Here is a 23,492-nt window from a genome sequence, read left to right on the forward strand (position 1 = left end):
TCGTCGAACAAAACCGTCGAATAAAAACGCAGTATGTGGGGCACTTTAGGGGTGGTTCGATCCAGTTCGAATACCGTACCGTACCGTGAGGGAGTACCGGAAAGTCCTTCCTCAAGATTATCGCCAAGTCGCCCCTTTCAGCGGAAAGGGGTTGTTTGTTCCCGTTCTTTCATTTTTGGTCCTTTTTTGTGAGGCCACGTCAAGGTCACGCGCTGTGATGTTACGTTTGATATCGTAAGACCAATTTCGTCGAGACCAGTACCGTATCGTGGAGTAACCACGATTATCGTTGCGCCTGTCTTCGGATACGTCGCCAAGTCCAGATCAATGCTATCGTCACCTGCCGATTAAAGAATTATCGCCCGACGACCCCAACTGAGTTCGTCGCCGCACGCCGCAAAAGACCCGTAGGACACACCCTTCGAGGATTCGACCCCAAGTCTCCAGATAAGTCGCCAAATTTCATTTCGTTATCGTTTAGTATGACGCGGCTTTAATAGAGCGAGACGCCTCGAATTTCCCGCTTCTCATTTTTTGAACATTCTCACATTTTGTCATTTTTCATGTTTTATATCATTTTTCGCATTTCATAGTCACATATTACAATTTGTAAATTCTCATATATTTTTATATTCACATATACGCAACATTTATAGTTCAGATTCTCGGAATTTTTCCGATTTCATCATTTCCATATTTTCTTATTGTTTCATTGTCAAGGTGCTTGCAGTCGGAGCAAGGTAACACCTTGCTACCAATGTGTTAAGATTTTCAGTTATTTTCAAATCATTTATCAGAATTTGCAATTCATTTAAAGAATCATTCAACACACCGTGTTGAACATCATTTTCATTTCGGAAAAGTCAATTTTATAGACCTTGTTTTTACGTTCGGAAACATGTAAGGTGTAAGTATTAAGTTATTAAGTTTATTCAAAACAGAGTTATATTATAAGTTACAAGGTCCCTGTAAGGAAAAGCTTTTCTAAAAGACCAGAATAAGCGTTAATTTCTAAGATTTCCTGTGAACTGGTTCAGTTTATATCATTTTCAATCATTTACAAAAATCATCTTTAGTTCGATGAACCAGTGCACAACACCTGAGAACTTGTTAATTTGATCACTGTTTAACAACCAGAATAAACGAAATTATTTGATTTCAAACGAAATTAAATTTTTCATTTGTCTTCCGACGTTAAAGACTAGAGCGCTTGTCCCGGTAGCTGGACAAGGTATCAAGGCTCCCGAATAGTTGCCTGCCGCCCACATACGAACCCACCCCTTTGCCCCGAAAAACCTCCTGAGAGCCCGGAGCAGTCACTGACCCATTTTGGGCCACAAGGTTTTATTCACAAGTTGGTGTCGTACAAGACAAGGAATATTTCAAAATGGAAACTAACTTAACATAATTCTGACCTAGTACAACTTAACAAAATGTAACCTTCCCTGTTCTGACCTGGTCAAACTCAACAAAATAACCTGACTTCCCTTATTTTGAAATAGAAAAACATAACAAAATATAACCTGATCTACTCGACAAGACTTCCCTGTTCCGGCATGAGCATATGCGGGCAAATCCTTGAAACTCCGGGTTCCTCACCGGGTCGCGCGATTTAGGCGTTTCACCAAGAAAATTGAGGGGGAGGAAGACCAACCATTTTTACGGAAGCAAGACAATTACACCGCCCTCCGGTGAGGGGTAGGATGAGGACGTCTGACTCTTCCTCCTTTCCTTCAGCTTTTGATTTTTCTGATCAACAATGGCGAAATTTGTTTACCTAGTGAAAAACCGTCGCAAGGGCATCAATTTACGGTCATTAAATATTTAGTAAATGTGAGAATACTGAAACAGTATGGAAAATATGAAATGATTGTGTGGAAGCCATGGCCTAGACTTGGCTGTAGTTTAAATCCGGGACCTTCCTGTACGACCTTGACTGACAGGGTCCGACGTGGACTTGATCCACTGAGCGTTCGGTCCTGAGACCTGTCGTAGTGGAGTCGCTGATCCGCTTGGCGATTGGGACGGTGGTGCCTGGACGAATCGTCTCCAACGGCCCCTTTTTGGACTCCCCTAAGTCACCACGTCAGCCCTGCTGAAATCACTGGATCACTATCCCCTTGACTTTCCCGAGGCTCTACCTACACTGCAAATCAGCCGTGAACTTCCCTTTTTTCGCTGGTTCCCACGATTTATACCTTTCGCCCCCTCTCTGCGCGGATTTTTCGGCGGAACTAGGTGTACGTTTTTGTCGCGATGGGTTCTAGGACGTTCTAGTGAACTCGCGAAGATTAACAAGCGCGCGGCGATTTAAATCGTAACAGTACCTACCCGAGGAAATACCAGGGGCGGCTTCTCCGGGTAGGCAGGGGAGGCAGTGCCTCACCAAATACTTTACTAACCAAAATCTTTTTTAATAGATAATTTTAGATTTTTTTTAGTATAAAAGTATTTTTATGTTTGTATATATTTATTTTGTACCTACATTGAATTAATTATTATCGAAGAATAACTGTTGCATGTGTTAATTTGATTATGTATTTTGTATTTGGCGCGTTTTGCATTCGGTCCCTTCGCTTCGGACTGCAGAGCCCAGAGCGTAGACTTATTCAGAGCGTTCAGCGTACCGTAGAGGCACCGTAGAATATGCCACTTCATTTTTCCGCCTAAGCTGTGTGGTTGGTGAAATAAAGAACTGAATACCATCAACCCGTCATACACTGTTATTGGTTACTGCGTGTTAGCAAAGTGCAACTCGAGGCAATGCCTCTGTAGTTTTGCCATTTTCATTGTAGTCGTAAAATTTTATTTTATATTAGGATTATTGTGACTATGAGCGATTAACGGACACAATGGTTGTGTCGAAAAGGTTGGGAAGCGGCGCGGGCGTGAATCATGCGTTCCTTCAGCTCGACCTCGAACAGAAGTTGAAATTTAATGTTGTTGTTGTTAAACATTGCGGTTTATTTAGGTTATGCAGAGTAGTGATGGTAAGTAGGTAAGTAGCAATTTAATAAAAATGATCTCAATGGCAAGTACCAGTAAAGAACAAGAGGCGGTTGTCGTTCCTGTTAACGTCGATCTCGATTTTTTGATAAATAAATGCCGATCTTGAAAACTTTCCTACGAAGATAAGTTTTATGTAGATTAAACAGTTATAGAGACCCTGTCCTGATGTAACTGATCTAAGTAAAACTTTGGTAACTACTGGTAAACAGAATAGTGCATTTACTAATTCGTGGTAGGTACGGAAAATATGATTGGCTTGTTGGCAGTAAATTACTTAAAAAACTTTTTTTTTAATCTGTTCGTGACTAATAATGAGACAGTGTGGACAAAAACGGGGTATTCTGATTTGAACGATTTAGGGCGTGCATTAGAGAAGCACAGTAAGAGTAAAGAGCATATTGCTTTTGCTTGTAAATTCGTTCTTTTTCGTTTTTTTAGAAAAGTTTAGATAAGAATAGCGTACGGGAAAATCGTGAAATTATCAAGTCTAATTTATATTGCAATTTTTTTGTGCCAGCAAGAGTTGTCGTTTATTTTCCATAATAAACCCAATGCATGATTTTCTTAATGTTACTGTCATTTTCAAAACGTCCAGGTTAGGGAAAAGTGGAACATCTTGAAATTACGTCTCGCCTTTATAATAATAAGCATTATATCCATCACCACCGTTGAACTGGTGCAAGGTCAAAAAAAAAAATAACGCGAAAAAACTGACCAAGTGACTGACCAAAAAAATTGCTGGTGCCTACCCGGTTTTGATCTTGACGAGCCGCTACTGGGAAATACAGTAGAGCGTCAATAATCCGAACCTCGGTAATCTGAACGTTCGCTAATCCGAACGACCCCGTAACCGCGGTTCGAAATTAAATTACGGAATCGCGTCGCGCAAACGAAATCGCCATCCTGAATTTTAGTTTTGTGTTTATACCCTCCTCCAGAAGGGGTTGTTGGTGGTTGGTTATTATCCGGCCTCAGGCGGTCAACGTAATGGCTTCCCCCGTCCGTCCTCGGTCTCCACCAGGTAGGCGTAACCGATGCGGAAGACGACCTGGTGTTCTGGAGATTGACGAACACCAGGTTCTGGGGGTGGTCGTTGACCTATTTGAGGGACTGCATCATGTTGTGGTTGCGGCGAACGCCACAGTTGACGCAGGTCCTGCGGGTCGTGGTTGACGTTGTTGAACAGCTGAGTCCTGTTGTGGCAGCGGCAGTCGGAGCTGATGTCGACGTTCTGCATCAGGAGGTTGTTCTCGTGGTGGCTTTTCTTGCGCGTGTTGTGCACCTAGTGTTAGGAGTCGTGGTTGACACCGTCGAGGTGGTGGGTCGTATTGTGGTTGTGGTGGTCGAGGTGCTGTTGACGGTCTGCTCGGTGAGGTCGCGTCGAGATCACAGCTACGACTTTCGGTAGTTGGTCCGAAACGGGACCTGGTTCTGATGGGAGAGCGGCCGAAAGCGCGAGTTTCCCTTGCCGTTGCCGGTGTTTTTCAGCGGTCGTTTCGGCGGGTGGAAGTTGAAGATCATCGTCGAGTTTCTTACCAAATCGTTCAGCTGAAACTGCAGGTGCATCTCCTTGTGGCGGACCTACAGTTGTCATTTCTTCACGTTCAGGCTTGAGTGGAGGTTGTGCACGTTGATAAGATTCTCGGTCGCCGATGGGTTCGATGTCAACTTGGCCAGCGTGTTCGACGTTTCGACCAGTTTGAAGATCGGGTTCTCGGTCCTCGATGAGTTCTTGAGAGTGTAGCAGGTCTCCAGTCTTTTGAGGAGGGAATTCCTCTGCTGCGTCACCAGCTGTCATATCATTGGCAGCATCATTTTCGTCAAGGTAAGCTCCACCTGGAGCTTGGCGATCAGCTGGCCCTTGGGCTCGTTCTGGGACTGGATCTGGTGGGTGTTGTGGTCGCTGATGGTGGCCCTGGTTCGGCCCACCGGCGAAGGGCACGTGGTGGTCAACAAGGTGGCGTGGTTGCGGTAGTTCTTGTTGTGGGTGTTGTACAGCGTTTGGAGTCTCAAGATCACCGTCGCGTTTCTGGTCGATCAGCTCTGTACGTACGTCTTCTGGTCGGCCGACTGCGGTCGTTGCTTCTCTACGTTCGTGTTCGAGGAGGGGTTGTGTACACCGGTCACGGTGTACGTCCTGAGCGTGGCGCGGGCCTCCGGCTTCTTGGGGAGGAACTCCGGCTGCGTCTTCTTCGTTGAAACGGGTTAGGTGTTCGACTGGCTGCTGGTCTCGTTGTTGATGTGGTCGTTCGTGATGGCGCGGGGCCGGCTCACCGACGAACGGCGCTGATGGCACCACGTCATTTGCGGCATGACGTGGTTCTTCGAGGAGATGGTGGCCGTCTCTCAACCACATTCGGCAAAACCCGTTGAATTCTGCCTTCGTGATATGCGGTGCGATTCGTGTTGCGAGCGGTTTTTTTTTTGTGATGAAGACGTCGGCTGACTCGCCGACGGCCTGTGGGATTTCGTAGAATTTCATCCGGAGCTTCGTTAGGATCTCGAAATTCTCGTACCTTTCGATGAGGGACTGCTCCAGGTCGTGGAGTGATGGTGCGTACGGCGCTTCGTAGCTCCACCATCGAGCTGGTTCGAGCCGGAACTGGGCCGCGATTTGGTCTCGCCAATACGCGGGGTTGGAGTTGGCGAGGATGTTTTTGCATTCGGTGATGAATTTCTTTGGGTCCTCGTGGTCGAGGCTTGCGAAAGTTGGTAACGAACATGCCTCCTCCACCGTGGGAGGGCTAAGTCGTTTCCAGAGAGTTTCGAACGTCTCGATGTCGATCATCTGATCCCGTAACATGTTTGTTAGTTCCGCTGGAATTGGGTAGTTGAGTTTCTTCAAGGCGGTCTTGATTGTCTCGAGTTCGACCATCTGTTTCGGTGTTCCGGACATGTTGCCCCTGGTTAGCTCAGGTTCTTTCTTCAGGGTGTTGGGTGTTTTCCGTTCGGAAAACTTGGTGGCCCCACGTTGGGCGCCAAAATTGTCACCGACCCGGCTTTGAGAGAATTCAGTAACGAAGAAAAAGTAAAGTAAAGTCAACTTGACAGCGACCGCGTGCTACTTGATCGGTGCCTAGCGTCTCGCTTACTGGTAACAAACGTCAGTCTAATGAATGTCAAGTTCTGACACAAAAATACCTCTCTCAGCAAAATAGTATTTAATAACAATAACAAGTAATTGAAATCGCAAAAATAATGGGTAAGTAGGATCATATCGGTTCTGTCATCGTTCGAAAACCTTTTCAAATACTAAATATGACCGAAAAATGCAATAACAGATGTACCTTTCAAATTAATAGAAAATCTACTTGGATTCCTGATTTAATTTTTAAATATCAAAACACAACGAATGCTTTGTAAAGTGTATTTTGGGTGGTATTTTTTACCTGGTCAGGCTCCTCATCTTACGTGAATAACCCTGTATAAATACCTACACATGTATACTTCTTCTCGCGAAAAAATCCATTACATCATTGCCTATATTTGGGTTAGTCGACGTGCATTTTCAAAAATCTCTTCTTCCAACCTATTGTTTGTTCTTCTAACAGAATTCTCTCGTGAAATGAAGTTTATATGCTTTTGAGTTATAGTATGCAGATGTTTTATTTTTATATCCAGTATTCGCATGTACACTTCTATTAAAAAAAAAGCGTACAAGTAGTGAGCACAATTTTGGCTAGATTGGCATATCGTAAACCTATCTTTTAATTGTTGTTACTTAGAAACCTGTAACAAAACCCGTGATGATAGCTGGATTTGATCGATGTATTCTTCAGAGAGTTTAATGTGCATAAATAGTTTGCCTTATTTATTAGGCAAGTATTACCAATTACTACAAACACAATCCAAACTTTTATCCACAAATTTATGGAAAAAGGCAACTCTCAACAATCTAACAACAATTTAACAATTTATAAAAAAAACAGTATTCACACATTTGACATACATACAAAATGTCAGTAATACGTTGTCTTGGAAACGATTAATTAATTTTATTCCCATTTACAGTAGCCCTCAATACGTGTACGCTTTTTTTTTTAATAGAAGTGTACATATAGGGTGATTCTGAAGTAAGTTTGGAAAAAAAGTGGAGTATCCTTCACACAAATTAATTCTGCGTAAATGACTTTTGGAGGTGAAATCAAAAGGATGGAAATTACCCTATATTCTTGTATTTTCAACGCCTATGAATAGGGAAAATTTGTCCGAGTTTGTTCACTTCATTGGCAACCATTGTTACATCAACTCCACAATAAAGTCGTATGTACAAGCACAGTGTTTTGTACTTCAATGTTTCTATGGAAATGGTCGAGAGGTGTTTGTGACTGACGGGCACCTTTTACCTTTGATAAAAAAAAAATTGTTACACAGTCTAGGACTGGTTTACAAATCTATGAGGGGCATGATGACCAACTCAATAGACCGGGACCAATGGCTTAACGTGACTTCCGAATCACGAGACAGAATATAGCCTTTTTTTTTATTATTTTAAATTTCGCCCTGGGTCGGAATCGAACCCGCGACCCTCGCGTCCCTGAGCCGAAAAAGACTTCCTTAGGCTATATTCTGCCTAAAAATGTTGTTACACAGTCTAGGACTGGTTTACAAATCTATGAGGGGCGTGATGACCAACTCAATAGACCGGGACCAATGGCTTAACGTGACTTCCGAATCACGAGATAGAATATAGCCTTTTTTTTTCCGCCCTGGGTCGGAATCGAACCCGCGACCCTCGCGTCCCTGAGCCGAAACGGACTCCCTTAGGCTATATTCTGATTATTATTGTTGTTGCTAAACTATCAAGATAAGCAGGTAATTACCTTTAACTCAGCAGCGTACTATAGTTTGTCCAGCGAGAGATTGGTTGACATAAAAATCACTAAATTCTAAGTAGAGAAAGTAGTACTCGTACCTAGCGCACGTAAAATTTGAAATATATCCTTCAAGCAGTAACATTTTTGCCCTGAAATCATGTTCTAATTGATGTATTCTACTGCATTTTGTAGTGTTGGGTTACAAGCCTACAATTTAAAATCTCCCAATCTCTCGCTGGACGAAGTATAGCAATTTTGACCAAATTTTCAATCATTTGTATCTCGAAAACGAAAAAACTTTTATAAGAAAATTTTTTGTCTATAACTTCTTCTCATTATCACCAATTACCGGTTTTTTTCCAAACTTATTTCAGAATCACCCTGTATTTGGAACTACTATTTAGTAGCAATGTTTGATAATCTGAACATTTTGATAATCCGAACCCTCTTCGGTCCAAATTAGTTCGGATTATCGATGCTCTACTGTACACCAAATACTTTGAAATGCAAATAGGTTAAAAATCTTTGAATTGCCTCGATAGAAGTCCGGACAAAATAAATGTGAATCTTGATTTTATTAAGTCAAATTATTTAACAACATGATAACGATAATAAAAATTTATGGTAGCTCGTTCTCGAAAAGAAGCAGGTGTATAAATACAGCAGTTTTCGAAATGCTACCTACAACTTTGGTGGTAGGTAACCATCTGTTCACCATCATAAATCTTTACGATTGTCATCTTTACATTTTTATTTGAACATGCTGTTAAATAATTTGACTTAATAAAGTCAGGATTCACATTTATTTTGTCCGGACTATATGTGACATTGCTAAAAGGATGTACATATTTGTATTTAATCGTGATTAAGCGCATGGTGTAAATCTTTAACCGGCGCGGCGTTTACAAATTTAATCAGGTTTAGTAATATAACCGAGGTTGATGCAAACGGGCATTAACGTTATGCAACACAAAATACAGTTTAAAGCAGCACCTCGATTTGATTTTAAATAATTTATAATCCATGATGGCATCATTGTCGATCATTTTAAAGTCTGACATGATTTTATCATGTATTCAAACGATGAAAAAACAGGCATGATTCTAATCTTGGGTGAGCGCCCTAAAAATGCACATGTTTACTCCCAAAGTTACCCAAATAGGTTTATTTCTAAAGTTTTTGTCTAACGTTGACTTCTTCCAATATTTCTCCTCATAACCTTACATACAGGGTGAATTCGAAATACGTCACAATCTTAAAACCCCAGGATCTTCAGGAAGTGAATAAACCGAAAATCTGGTTAAACATTTTAAATTTATAAAGTCCAATTTAACTTAATTCCATCCCGAACGAGACGCTTCTGAAAGTTCTAATAAATCGAAACATGAATGTCCGCAAAAACGATTTAAAACCGAGAGTGACAAAACCTTGTTTCGAATGAAATAGCCGAAAAACACTTTAAACACACAGCCGCAAAAACGTGTAACATTAAGAGTGAAAACCAAGTGACAGGAACAGTCAAAGCAAAAACCACAACTACCGTATAGTACTACAGAAACTCTAGTGGAGCTCGACTTTAGTTGTAAATTTATGTTTGTCACTTGAAAAATAGAATTTTATGCTGCAGCAATAATCCTACTGATAAATGCTAATGAGTTTGGGGTTTGCAACGTTAGCTTCAGGCAGGGATCTTCCATTACTGACCTATTCTTTTGGTGTTATAAAATGGTCCAAAAATAATTTACAGAATATAAACATTAAAACTTATTAAAACAAATTTAGTAAACATCACCCTAAATCTGCTATTGAAAGATTTAATTTACCACGCGAAAACGGTGGTAGGGGTTTTTCAAATCTAGAAATACTGCAACACAATCAAATTGCTTCACTAAAAAATTATTTCTTCAATAGAGCTCGTGATATAGTATATTGTATATCAAGAGTTGAAAATGAAAGATTTCATACGAGTTTGCAGAATTGAGCCACAAGCCGTAGGCGCGTGGCTTAAGCAAACGAGTGTGAAATCGAATTTTCAACACGTGGTATACACGATATTTTTCCGACGACCACAAAAAAACCCGCTAATATTCGGCATCCCTTCAAACTTCAAATATCATTCGGCAGAGCTGCGGACAAAATAATTATGCCGTTGCGCGGAGATAGATATCGTTAATCATCGGCCCGTGTACAATATAAAAACACACAGCTGTCGGCCAATCAGATTTCTCAAATTTTTCATTGTACATTTCATTGTTCGTTCGTGTTCGTGTTGAAATCGTTTGCAATTTTAAATTTTCACTAAGGAAAAACCGTGTGAAATGTGCCATATTTCACAGTGGTCGTCTGAAATAGTATACCTATTGTATATCAAGAGAGAAAACACCTTTGTATTTTCGCTCGCCGCCTTAACTTACAAATTTTTTTGCGCTAGCCGTCACATTAACGTCACATTAAATCGCTCTGATACTGAATGCGCCCAGTCGGTTTCGGGAACCTGTTTATTTATTTATTTATTTATTTATTTAATTCATGATATAGTCTACCCGTATACAACTCGAGGATGGAAAATTCTCGATTACTCGACGTGTTGCCGGAAATACCACTCGATCTACGATCTCGTGGTGTTTCCGGGCAACACGTCTCGTATAATCGAGAATTTTCAATCCTCTAGTTGTATAATATATGATAATATAATTTCAGATATTGTTGAGCCAAATATACCTGACACTATAGCAATTATAAAACAGAAGTCTTTAAATGGGAGATATTTTAAAGAACTGGAACAGCCAGAAATTAATATTCAGGCTTCTCATGCATGGCTTAAGAAATCAAATATTCACCTTGAGACGGAGGGTTTTATATTTGCAATACAAGATCGTGTTATAAATACAAGAAATTATAAAAAACACATATGCGGTTTGCAATATTGATAAATGTAGGATTTGCGGAACTGAAGGGGAAACAATTGAACGCATCATTTCTTCTTACACCGTTTTGGCTCAAAGCGAATATAAGAAACGTCATGATATATTCGCTAAAATTATACACATGAATTTAGCTGTTAAATTCAATTTATTAAAGAATACACAACCACATTATAGTTACACACCAGAAAGTTGTTTGGAAAATGATAATTACAAATTATATTTTGATCGAACAATTTTAACTGACATTCATATTAAGCATAACAGACCAGACATTATTATTTTAAATAAACAACAAAAGCAAGCATATGTTTTAGATATAGCTGTTCCAAATTCACATAATATAACACAGACATATAACACAAAAATTAATAAATATTTAGAGCTCTCCGTTGCTATGAGAAATCTTTGGTGTTTAGAAAAAATTTCGATTTTACCACTTATAATTTCAGCAACGGGAATAGTACCGCAATCTCTTTTTAAAAATTTAAAAATTCTGGATTTAGGTAAAACATTGGTAGTTGAAATTCAAAAAGGTATATTATTATACTCATGTCACATCGTAAGGAAGTTTTTTAACATTGACACAGAACATAATAAAACACAACAAAGTCAAAATGTGGAGGCGAGACACCGGTAATTATGTTGATAAGCACTGCACTATTACTTGATAGTAATATCCGTTATAGTGTATGTACTCCGGCAAAATTGCCGTGCCGCCGGGTGGTGGAGGGTTCAGACGAAACCGGTGTGGCCGGATTGCGGCCGTGGTCATACTTTACCTGTACGTGGAGGGCCGTATTGTGGCGGAATTGAAATTGTACCTGTAAAGGTAGAGGCGAAATTACTGGACATCATTAGGGAAGGGATATTTAATCCTAAAATGTCTATTACCTACCTGTTATAAATATCCAGTTTTTCAAAATTATGGTTAGTCTTAACAGTAAACGACACAAACGCTACGCGTCGTGCTCTGAAACTCGTCGCGCGTGCTTTAAAGGCTTCCTTATAAACTTGTATCATAATATACATTACAATCTCGGTTTTTGTAATGCATCCAAAAGTATATTTTTTTAATTATTTCTATCGTGAAATTCCTACTAGGAGTGTTTGTCTCCAGGGCACTTAAGTCAGTTTTAGTTGACTTAAGCCTACCTAAACGAAGAGCTTTGTTCGATTTTCCCCGTGATCCACAATTCGTTAAATCAAAATTGACTTACCTTTTAATGAGGACCGCGGAGAGACCATGGACCGATTGGCATGAGTGGAATTCAACGACAATTTTGGGCTTCGGTGCCACTTCAATTAAGTGGGTGTCACGACACGAGACGATGATTACGAAACTAGGTATTTTCACTACTACGGTCAAATTCGAAGTCTCTTTTTCTTCCAGAAATATCCCTCACCGGCGGGGAAGGTTTCGTCAACCCCGATTTTGCACGACATTGTGAATCGGTTAACGCGCAATAACCAATGAAAGAGGGTGCAACTATTTTTGAAGTGAATTTTTAAAAACTAACTTAAACTAAACGCTAAAACTAAACCGAACAAAACCAAACAAAAATAAAACGACTAAAATTAACTATTTAAAAAACCCAACAACGAGTATGTATCAAAATTGCGTGAAATTTTCTTTCGACTTTATTTATTGTATTATACTAAGGACAACGTAACATTTTATCTGCCCAGCCCATTTCATTTTCTTAGTTACCAATCAAATAGGTTGTTAAGACGATCTGATTTACACAGTAAAAATTTCTGACATTCGAATTGTCTTAATGACATTTTATTTTTTAGAACCTAAAACAATAATTGTGGACTTGACAGCAAAATTCTAACCTTAACTTTTTTACGTGGCAAATGTGATGAAAAGTTGTACAGATTGAATCTGGCTTTGATTCTGATTGGTCAATTTTAGTGGGCGGAGCAGATAACAAGTTATAACGGCAATACTATAGACCGTGACTTTTATTGGTAGAATTACCTACTTATTACTTTGTATCGCTCATAGGTAATCACAATGTATAATTTTTGTTTGTTTCAGTGGTAACTCAAGCATTCAGAGTAGATGTAGAAGTATCTGGGGCAGCAAGAGGATGTACTGCTGTGTTAAAATGTATAGTACCACCATTTGTGAAAGACTTGGTGCGCATTATTTCGTGGATACAGGAACCAACATTTTTTATCTACCCTTCATTACAAGGAGGTATGTGTAACATTAAGTTTTTTTCTTTAGATACTTATTCGTCAACAATTCTACAACATTTATTTTCGGCCTCTCAATCTGGGAAATATAGCGTTACCTTACACGTTAGGTCAAGGGAGCTGCGATTTCCCGAACAATGTCAAATATTTATAGTGGAGTGTGGGAAAAATCTGGTGGAGTACGGGAAAAATGTGCGGACACCGTTAATTTATTCTTTTCACAGTTACTTTAAAATTAAAGTGTCCATACGTTACTTTAATTTAGTGTAAAAAAACACATTTCCCTGTATAATTTTTCAGATAAATGTGTTTGTTTAATTTAAATCGACCAATAAAGAATTATAATGGTACTGTTTCCCTGTGGAAAATGCAACCTATTGGGTTGGCAGCTGTATATGTCAAAAAGTTTGACAATTGTTGTTTCATAAATCTGCAAAATTGCACAATAAAGCAAAACCACAGAAGTTGATACATGGTTTTGTGTACCTACTTTATCCAGTACTAGCTGTTAGCGCTAAAGTGCAACTTGAAAATAAAAATATACTAAACATTCTAACCTCAAAATTTTGTATTCACCTGCAGAAAGATGATTCGTTTTTACCAGAAAGTAGTGGTTAAGTACAAGACATTTTAATAATTTGCAACATTATTAACATAATTTATTTTGTAAAATTACAGTTATTGTAAACATTATTGTTAGAATTCTCCACTTTAGAGAACAATGCAGAAATTATTTGGTTACTGTCAGCTTTCAGCTTTATTACTTCTGGGTTGAATGTCAATATGTTGTACTGGTGCTTCTCTTACGGTACTGGTGATGGAATTGTCAATGTTAGTGGTTATATTGGAAGCAACTGCTAAAAATTCAAGTAGATTAAAGCACTGTATCGAAGTTTATGACACAACTCACCTTTGTTTGAGCTGTAGCTGCAACACAGTACATTTTGTTTTTGATGTTGAAGGAAGGCCATCAGTCATCACGAATCGTTTTAGGAACTTCAATCTTGTGTCCATAAGGCAATCAAGGTTCAAATATTTGTCAATTTTATTTGAGATTGTTTTAATTGTATTAATACCAATTGGTGAGTTTATACATGTAGGATATTTTACTCCTTGCTAATTGCTAATATATAGGCCGTGGGTGGTAGAGCATTCAGAGAAACACAACCGCCCAGAATAACATCTATTTACATACTGTTGAAATAATAATACAAAAACTCTTGATAAAACCACATACAAAAACTAATCACTCTACAACTCTCCCCTGCTAATTGAAAAAATACTATTTACAATATTACGATATTAAAATCGGAAATCATCCCATTCCAAATACACTTTTCAACTCAGAATACATAAGTCTCAAAAATACATAAGTCTCTGAGGTGGGCGCACTTCCCGTCTAAGACGCTTCCTAACAGGCGAAAACACCCCTGCTGGAGACGTAGCTTCCCGTTTTCCCGGAGCCGACTCCACGCTTCCAGGTTCAACTGGAGGTGCGGAAACTGGCAAACTACCTTCCAGTCTCAGTTTTCTGATCTGGTTTGTGTGCCTTTTCCAGATAGCCCCTGTCTCAATTACTTGGCACAAAAACGTACATTTTCCTATAATTTTTTTAATAATCGCCTTCGTCCAAACTTTGGTTCCCTTGTCTCCCCTGTAATCCCGCGTCATTACTTTGTCACCAACTCGCAACTCTGCCCTCTGTCGCCCCCAAAATGAAATTCCTGAATACCTTGCTTCTTTTTAACCGCAAGCTCAACGTTTTCATCGCAGATTATATCAAAACGTGTGCGAATATTCCGACCAAACATCAGAAATGCAGGAGAAAACCCCGTAGTTGCATGTGCACAATTTCGATAATCGAATAAAAACTAATTAAGTACCTCATTCACATTAAAACTACTATTTTTAACAACTGCGAAAGCCTTCTTTAACGCGTTCTTTACTGTTTTGACGGCATTTTCGGCCGCACCATTACTTTGGGGAAAATATGGGGCAGATGTGATTTGTTTAATGTTAAATGCCTTTAAAAAATCTTGAAATTGAGAACTTGTAGCGAGATTTGTAGCGTTATCGGAGACAATTAACCTAGGAATACCAAATCTTGCTATAACACTATATAACGCTGAAATTGTGAAACTCGTTGTGATATTCGTAGTGGGAAAAACTTCTACCCACTTCGAATGAGCATCTAAAATTACTAGGAAATGTTTATTTAAAAAAGGTCCTAAGTAATCGATATGAATACGACTGAATACTTCTTTAGGCCACTTCCAGTTATGCAATATGGTCTTTGCGGGGTGTTGTTGATTTTGCCCACAACCCTCGCAAGCGTCAACTACACGCTCAACATTGCGATTAATCCCCGGCCAAAAAAAATAAGATCTTGCAATCTGTTTCATTTTGACTACGCCCAAATGCGACTCATGCAGACTTAAAAGTAATTTTTTTCTTAACCCGGACGGAATTACTATTCTATTATTCCACCACAATAAGTTCTTATCCAGAGATAACTGGTGTCTAATGTTGAAATAAGACCACAACTGCGAATCTTTCTTAACCGAGCCGGGCCAACCCTTCTTGACCAAGTTAACCACCTTTGTTAAGGTATTATCTAAACTCATTGATCTTTTAATTTCGTCTAAATCAACATTCGCACTTATGTGGTTTACTGCTCCCTCGACAGTTTCCACCGAATCATAGTCATCGACATCGCCCTTCGTTGGTAATGCGCGTGACAAAAAATCGGCCGAATTCCTATCTGATCTGACATATTCAATTTTGTATTGGTAATTCGAAAGAATAATCGCCCAGCGCCTTAACCGATTCGCCGAATATTGTGGAATACCGTTAGTTGGGTGAAAAATTGCTATCAGCGGTTTATTATCCGTTACCAACGTAAATGGTCTACAATATAAATATTGGTGAAATTTTTTTAAAGCGAAAATAATAGCACATGCTTCTCGTTCAATCTGACTCCAATTTTTTTCACTACTAGATAGAGTTCGAGATGCATACGCTATGGGTCTTTCACTACCGTTTGGCATCACGTGCGAAATTACTCCCCCTAAACCGTAGGGACTCGCATCAACGGACAATTTAATGTCATAGTCTGGGTTATAATGAGTCAACACTTGCGCCGACGTTAGTATCTCCTTAATTTTTTTTTAAACGCAATGTCGCACTCCTTGGTCCACTTCCAAGTCGTTCCCTTTTTTTAATAACTCATATAACGGAGCTAAAATTGTGGATAAATTTGGTACAAACTTCCCATAATAATTAATCATACCTAAAACTGATTTTAACTGAGTGATATTAGCAGGTATTGATGCTTGATTAATTGCAACGACTTTATCTCGCGAAGGATGCAACCCAACCTTGTTAATTCTGTACCCCAAATAACTAACTTCGTCTTGAAAAAAGGTAGAGCATTCAGAGAAACACAACCGCCCAGAATAACATCTATTTACATACTGTTGAAATAATAATACAAAAACTCTTGATAAAACCACATACAAAAACTAATCACTCTACAATACATCAAATTTTTTCGTGCCTCATGAAATTTTTTTTTCGATTTCCTGACAACTTTAACCTGACTTCCATATATTTCTTCACAGTTTTAACCCAGTTTGGATTGATAATGGCAAATGATCTACAAATATTGGTTTTTGTGTTAGTTATCAATATAATATCTTCTCTTGACATTTTCCATTTTCAGAGTATACAGGGTGTTTCTGAAATACGTGTGTTAATTTTAACCACTGAAAGAACTCGCCAATTTATGAAACTTTTCTCTATAACATTTTGTAAAATTCGTAAAAGTATTCCAAGATTTTTTGCCCCACAATTTTTACCAAACGAGTCGTTTTGTGTGATTAACTAGTTTCTATTTTTTGTAACCATGAGAATCTAAATTTTGATTACATATTTATTTTTTTCTATAACAAGGGAACTTTTTAACAAAGCTCTTTTTCTATCACAACAGAAAATTTTCGCCCTTACCCATAGGTAAGTGATGGTTAATTTATTCCAAATTTTAAATCCATTTGTATTGCTTTCTCGTAAAAATGTTATAGAAAAAAGTTCCATGATTTGACGCGTTCTTCCACTGGTTAAAATTAACACACGTATTTCAGAAACACCCTGTATAACTCCTTTCGGAGACAGGCACCACAAACACCTATTAATAAAACTGTGTGTAATAAAATATGGTTTATAAAAAATTTGTTAGTTAAAGAATAGTTATTACATACTTTCATGAGAAGAAATTGTCTTATGTAACGTTCTTTTGATTTTATGGTCATAATTCAGGATTTAGTCCTGCCACTAATCATGCTGCTTCTGGTGTCACATTTAACTCACTTTCTGAACTAGAAATTTTTTCAGTCGATTAACACACCAGAATTAAATTTTCAAGCACTGACAATGAAATCTACATTGACCGTTTTTCGAGACAAATTACTACAAGGTAGACTGACCCCAAAGAAACAAGTAATAACAATGCGCATAAAATCAAAATTCGTCGAATCATGTGGTTGGCTAAGTAGTGGTAAAGATCGCTAAACGGGCTTCCGTTACTTTTCCACAGTTTTATGTTTGAAGCTATGCTGACTATATTTTTTGTTAAACATTAATGTATCTCATGGAGCGACCGGCTCAGTTTTTTAAAAATCGCTTTATTCTTTAAAAAAAATTAATAACTTTTTTCACTAAGTTACGTTATTTTTGCTCAATTTTTAATTCTATCTAAAAGTGCATTGGATTCATAAGAACGTATCTCATTGGGCCACTGCCACAGTTTTTGGAAAAACAAATTAGACTGGAAAAAAAATAAACAAAAGATAAAATTCGGTTATTTATTAGGCAGCCCACTATAGGTACTTCTGAACGGGCGTATCCGAGTTGGGCCCGGTACCTGAGATAATCCTCCCTCAAAATTATCGGCCCCCAAGTATCCCCAATGGGGGCACCGCCTAATCCGATAAGGAGTCGGGTCATCCGGCCAACAACTAATTATAAAAATGAATCTTAATTTTAGTTCCATTTGAATATTTGCTAGTGAATCTGTAAATAACAGAAACAGTTGCTTGTAGTGAATAATTTTAAGTTTTGTGTGGCAAGGAAGTTAAACGACGATGAAATTCGGTGGGGTTGTGTCAACAAAAAATCAAACTGCCTTGCAAAAGTGTAAACCTTCGGTTCCGAACCAACGAATGTGATCAGCAGTGATCTTATTCATAATCACCCGGAAGAAGAAAATATAGAGAAGCAAGCACTGAGTAATGGCGTCAACAGAAAAGCTCTAGACAATTTAACACACAAACCTGCAAAACTATTGCGTCAAGAATTGCGACAAAATGTTTTTTTGGATCAGATTTTCACTTATGACGTGGATCGTGCGCTGAAGAATCTGTGGCAAGCCAGAAGATCTGTCCAACTTCCTCTCCCAAAAACTCAACTTGAAGCGAATAATTCTATATCCTGGTTAGATTTCGTTATGCTGTTTGTTATAATACGCTTTAACAGTAATTAAGAAATAATAATTGACTTATTTGTTTGTATCTACGAGTATCTATCTAATGTTTTTTGTACATTCTTATGTAAAATAATGTAAATCTTTCTGAAATAAAAATGTTAATTTGGAAACATTCTTTTTCTATGGTATAACCATAAATGGATAGAATTGTCAAAGGATTACCTCAAGTAGGTAGGTACTGAACTCCGATGCCGTCAAGACGGCGCGGCGCGGCGCGGCGGAGGATTATTACAGGTAGCCGGGCCCAACTCGGACATCGGATTACAGGGCATTAACGCGCGGGCCCAACTCGGACACACCGTTCTGAACTACCTGCCCAAAAAGGATTGATTTATGACAAGTAGGATTATATTTTACAAGCCGATGGTCCTTTGCAGGTAAACGAGCAATAATGAGCGACAGGTAGGTACTTCATTACTGGTGGATAACAGATGTTTTACTTTAGAGCAGGCTCCTTGGCCGACTGCTGTATAACTCCCAGCACTATTGAACTGTCATTCTGAAGCATTATTATCAACATCAAATAAAAGGCTTGAAGAAAGACTGGCTACTCTGTTAAGACAGCGTACAAACGGTTCGAATAAAGATGAATTAACACAACAATTAATACAACATAACACTCAGTTATCCAGCCTTCTTACAAAAATATGATGCACAATTTGAATGATCCCAGAAAATATACTCAATTTACGCAATTTAATAGCACTTATCTTATACAGGGTGTTTGAAAATTGCTAGTACAAAAAAAAACTGTGGCATCTGGAAGCCCTAAGAAATCCAAGAAACCAATTTTTAATTTTTTAAAACAAAAGGGATAAAGTAACCCTATTCCTGCATATTCTACGCCTCAGGCGGGGCAATATTTTTTAAACCTTGGTAACCAAGCGTGATGATCGTAGTGATAATGAAGGACTATACAACAATATGAAAAATTTATATTTTTTTGCAAGATCTTGGCAACCACAGATTGACAGTTTAAGAACATCAAATTTTTTATTTCGTTATTGCTTAACAACGTGAAGTGTCTTTTTAAAATACCTTAACTCAGTGGTGCACTAACAATTTTAACCCAATTTTTAGTAATTTTTATCTCGAAAACTAGAGGATTTTTATTAGAATTTTTTTTTGCCGATGACTTCAACTCACCATCACCAATTACCAGGTTTTTTTTGTACTAGCAATTTTCAAACAGCCTGTATAACAGCAGTTCTAAACTTTAAAATATTGTTATGCATTTTTCTTATTTCTTATTTTATTACAGTAATTTCGCATTATGATTTCTGCATTCGATTTTTTCTATGAAACAATGAAGACCGTAAGGTATCGATTCTTTTATTTTTTTGTAAACACCACTACGGGGTCATTATAAATGTTTGTAACAACTAGTGGGCGTAGCGACACACCTAAAGCATAGCGCACAGCCACCTATGGTACCGATGGTACAATCATTTATAATGACCCCGTATTATATACCATTCACGATGTTTTGGCATAAGGGGAGGCTATGATTTCATTTTTTAACGTTGGATACATGTTTGATTTCTGTCATCTCTGCTGTCAGTAAAGTGCCTGACATGCGGACCTATCAAAATGAACGTAACATGTTGCCGCATTTACCGTAATCATAATTAAGCGGCTTTAAGACGTATTGATGGTGTTTGTATTAGACTGCAGAACATATTTTCAGTAAATTACAATGAAGTCAAGTTATTTTTTGTGTATAAATTGAATCGTAGGCGAGTACAAGAAAAAAATGTAACACGGATAGCGAAGGAAGAAACAACGACCCAATTGAAATGGCACAGGGGTTTTGTAAGACCTATTATAACTTCGCGATAGAGTTGTGAATTTATGGCTTGAGTCTATTTTGAAATGTACTTCTGAAATTTGCCAATAATTTTGTAGATATTGTGAAGAACTTATTTCGGAAGATTGGGCAAAATTAATGTGAAATCTTTAATTTGAAAACGTTTTTCCTTTAATAATTTCATTAGGAGAGTCTGACTCGGAATTTGATTGGGATTTTGAAGCAGGTAATAATGATTCAGAATTTTCTAATAAAATTATGGAAGTTGAATAGTTTTGTTCTTTTGTGTCATAGACGATGGGTGTGTAAATATTTTGCAGAAAGATTCGAATAAAGTAAGGCTTAATAAGTAGGTACAAGATTTTATACAATCTAGTTCTAGGAATGTTTTGGTTAAAATGAAAAATTCATTGAGAAATTACTAACTGGTTGGTTAAGACACTGTACAGTTAATTTCAAAATTATCGAGTACACCTCAAATATCAAGAAGTCGATTTATTACAGTTTTTTCCGCATGTAAAGATGGCTTTTTGAAATTTGTGCGTCAAATTTTTTATATAGGTTAGTAAGTTTGACAACATAAAATGTCGCTGATATTTTAGTAGGTACACTATAATATCGTCTATTTTATCCTCTGCACAGTGCTCTTCGCGATGTTATAGTCCTGGGCTACCCTCCGGATCGACCACCCTTCTTCTAATTTGGAAAGAATGAGCACTTTCGCGTTTTCGGTTAGATTAGGCATTTTATTTGTCAAAATTGACATTGATCATTGACAAAAAAATGTAAGTACATTTCACACTGTAAAAAATTAGGTGTACTCTATAATTTTGAAATTAACTGTACCTATAGGTGGGTTATTTAAGTGGTGCATAAATTAACAGGAGCCACTTCGTCTTTCGGTCCCGGTCCCTACTAGGTATTCTGTAGTCTGTTCAAGTCAGTTTCCTGTTTTGTTAAATTGGATTAAAAATGTGTGAGTATTGTTCTATTGCAAATTAGTAAAACTGACAACAATGCACTAGACAATGACGCAGTTTATAACCTCAAACTTAGAAAAACATAACCTAATTCAACCGATAGCTTTACTGCCAACTTAAATGCACTTTTTCCATGGCCTCCCCTTATGCCAAAACATCGTGAATGGCATATATCTCCTATGATTATTATAAATTATGCATAGCAACAGAATTTTGAAAACCTTCTAAAATAATAGCGGTTTCCATCGATGTTGATGTATTTTTCCAATTTCTAAAATATTTATGAGATGGTGTTTTTTTTTTCAATTTAGCAAATTTTTCACATACTTCACAGTACTTATTTTTAACACCTACATATAATACTTTTTTGATTGAGCCAATTATACAGGGTGGAACAAAATCATTGTCATCTAGTTAGCTTAGGAATTTTTGCATATGTATATGTTACGGACAAAGACGATAAATGGACATTGACGATAACGGCCGGACAATGACGTGAATGTCCATTTTTCCTGGCGGTTATCGATAATGACCGGATATTGACGTTATGGCCCGTGGCGGGTGGGCAATGTTATTAAAAATGTCATTTTTATTCTAACGTTAATATCATTGCCCGGTCATTAATGATAATGGCCAAAAACGGCTGGAGAATGTTAATATAGGTTACATGATTATTATTGAAACTACGAGTATGTATACAATATATTGTTTTGAATTAGGTACTATGTGAAAAAATATTATTCACACTTATTAAATTTTACTTGGTAACGTAAGTAAATAAAAAAACTAAAAAAATTACCAGAACAAAGTGAAAAACACTATTTTTTCAAATAATAGGTATAGAGTAGTCAAAATTATTCATTTTTGTTGTGGCATGAGAGTGATCCATGGTACTTCGAATTGCAATTTTTTTTGTGCAGCGCGCTTGTATTATGTTATGTTATGAATTATCAACATTGCCCAAATTGCATGGACATTAACGTTATTGGCCGGTCATTATGGTTAATGTCCAACTTGACTGGCCATTATCGTCATTGACCGGCCAATAACGTTATTGGCCGAATTATCGTCTTTGTCCGTAACATATATACATTTTCCTGTACCGCTCTACTGTTTTTGAAGTAGTAGCTATGTAGTTCTGTCAATAAATGTCCTCAAGCAAATTGACAATTATTGTTACAATTTAAAAAATTGAATTAACAAACGATTAAAATGTATACGATGCAAGAAAACACTTTCATTATTGAGGCATATTTCCGATTTAGACGCATAGTAAATGGGGAATGGCAATATTCTATGCCTGAATGCAAAGCACAGTTTCAACTTATGTTTCCGAATAACATTGTTGAAGAAACTGCATTGTACCATCACGTTCGCCAAACTGTCGAGATATTTCTCACAATGGGAAGTGTGATGAAGAGGAAGACCGCAAACTGATCAAAATGTTGTCGATCAAGTGGAAGAACTCGTTGCAGAAAATCCTCATTCTTCGACACGTCGTATATCTGCTCAAACAAATGTGATCATAACAGTCGAATACAGTGTGGAAACTTTTTTCAACAAAACTTAAACAACGACGACGTTCTCGATCTTTACGGACGAATCTTGATTCCACTTAAGTGGTTATGTCAACAAACAAAATTACCGAACGTGGTCTGTTGTCAATCCTTCAAATTCGCCTGTGGTTACTTTACATTCTGTGAAGATAGGAATATGGTTAGCTGTATCGCGCCGTAGAATCATAGGGTCAATATTCTTCCACGATACAATCAATCGTCAGCGTTATAGGGAACAATTGTTGGCCCCATTTTTAGACCAGGTGCATCCTCATAAATTTGAAAATGATTACTTTCAGCAAGACGGAGCAACAGCTAGTGGAGAAAATTTGGAATTTGTTGAGGAGTTTTTCCCTGGTTGAGTTGTAAGCATGAGAACTTGGCCAGCAAGATCACCAGACCTCACTCACCCCGTTAGACTTCTCCATATTTGATTTTCTTAAAACTGAGGTATTCAAAGAAAACATCACCAATTTGCAAAAACTGATGACACGGATCACGTTGAAATGCAACGAGATAACACCGGATATATTGCAGCACATTTTAAATAACATGAAACGTCGTGTAGTTTTATGTATGTAGCAAAATGGTGGCCACTTTCAACACTTGCTGTGACTTGCTTTTGTAGCCTTCCTTTTCAATTTCAATCTCAACT

At 37.9% G+C, this 23,492-nt stretch overlaps 1 protein-coding gene and 1 long non-coding RNA gene across 23 annotated transcripts in view; both read left to right on the plus strand.

Moving 5' to 3' along the window:
- The window catches only part of Dscam2 (Down syndrome cell adhesion molecule 2), a 431,544-nt gene that overhangs the window by 43,080 nt on the left and 364,972 nt on the right, over window positions 1-23,492 (plus strand). For all 22 annotated transcript variants that reach the window (XR_011156457.1, XR_011156456.1, XR_011156462.1 and 19 more), the window contains exon 3: window positions 12,795-12,956. Coding sequence is in view for 15 of the 22 variants with exons in the window: in XM_069036617.1 (XP_068892718.1) it covers window positions 12,795-12,956 (162 nt within the window). In the remaining 7 variants the exon portion in view is untranslated. The remainder of the gene's footprint in view (window positions 1-12,794; window positions 12,957-23,492) is intronic.
- On the plus strand, window positions 19,205-20,571 carry LOC138122386 (uncharacterized). The gene is made up of 2 exons (XR_011156476.1): window positions 19,205-20,180; window positions 20,231-20,571. It is a non-coding gene; the product is annotated as an uncharacterized lncRNA (long non-coding RNA).

This window comes from Tenebrio molitor, chromosome 1 (genome assembly GCF_963966145.1).
Source record: "Tenebrio molitor chromosome 1, icTenMoli1.1, whole genome shotgun sequence".
Classification (NCBI taxonomy): domain Eukaryota; kingdom Metazoa; phylum Arthropoda; class Insecta; order Coleoptera; family Tenebrionidae; genus Tenebrio; species Tenebrio molitor.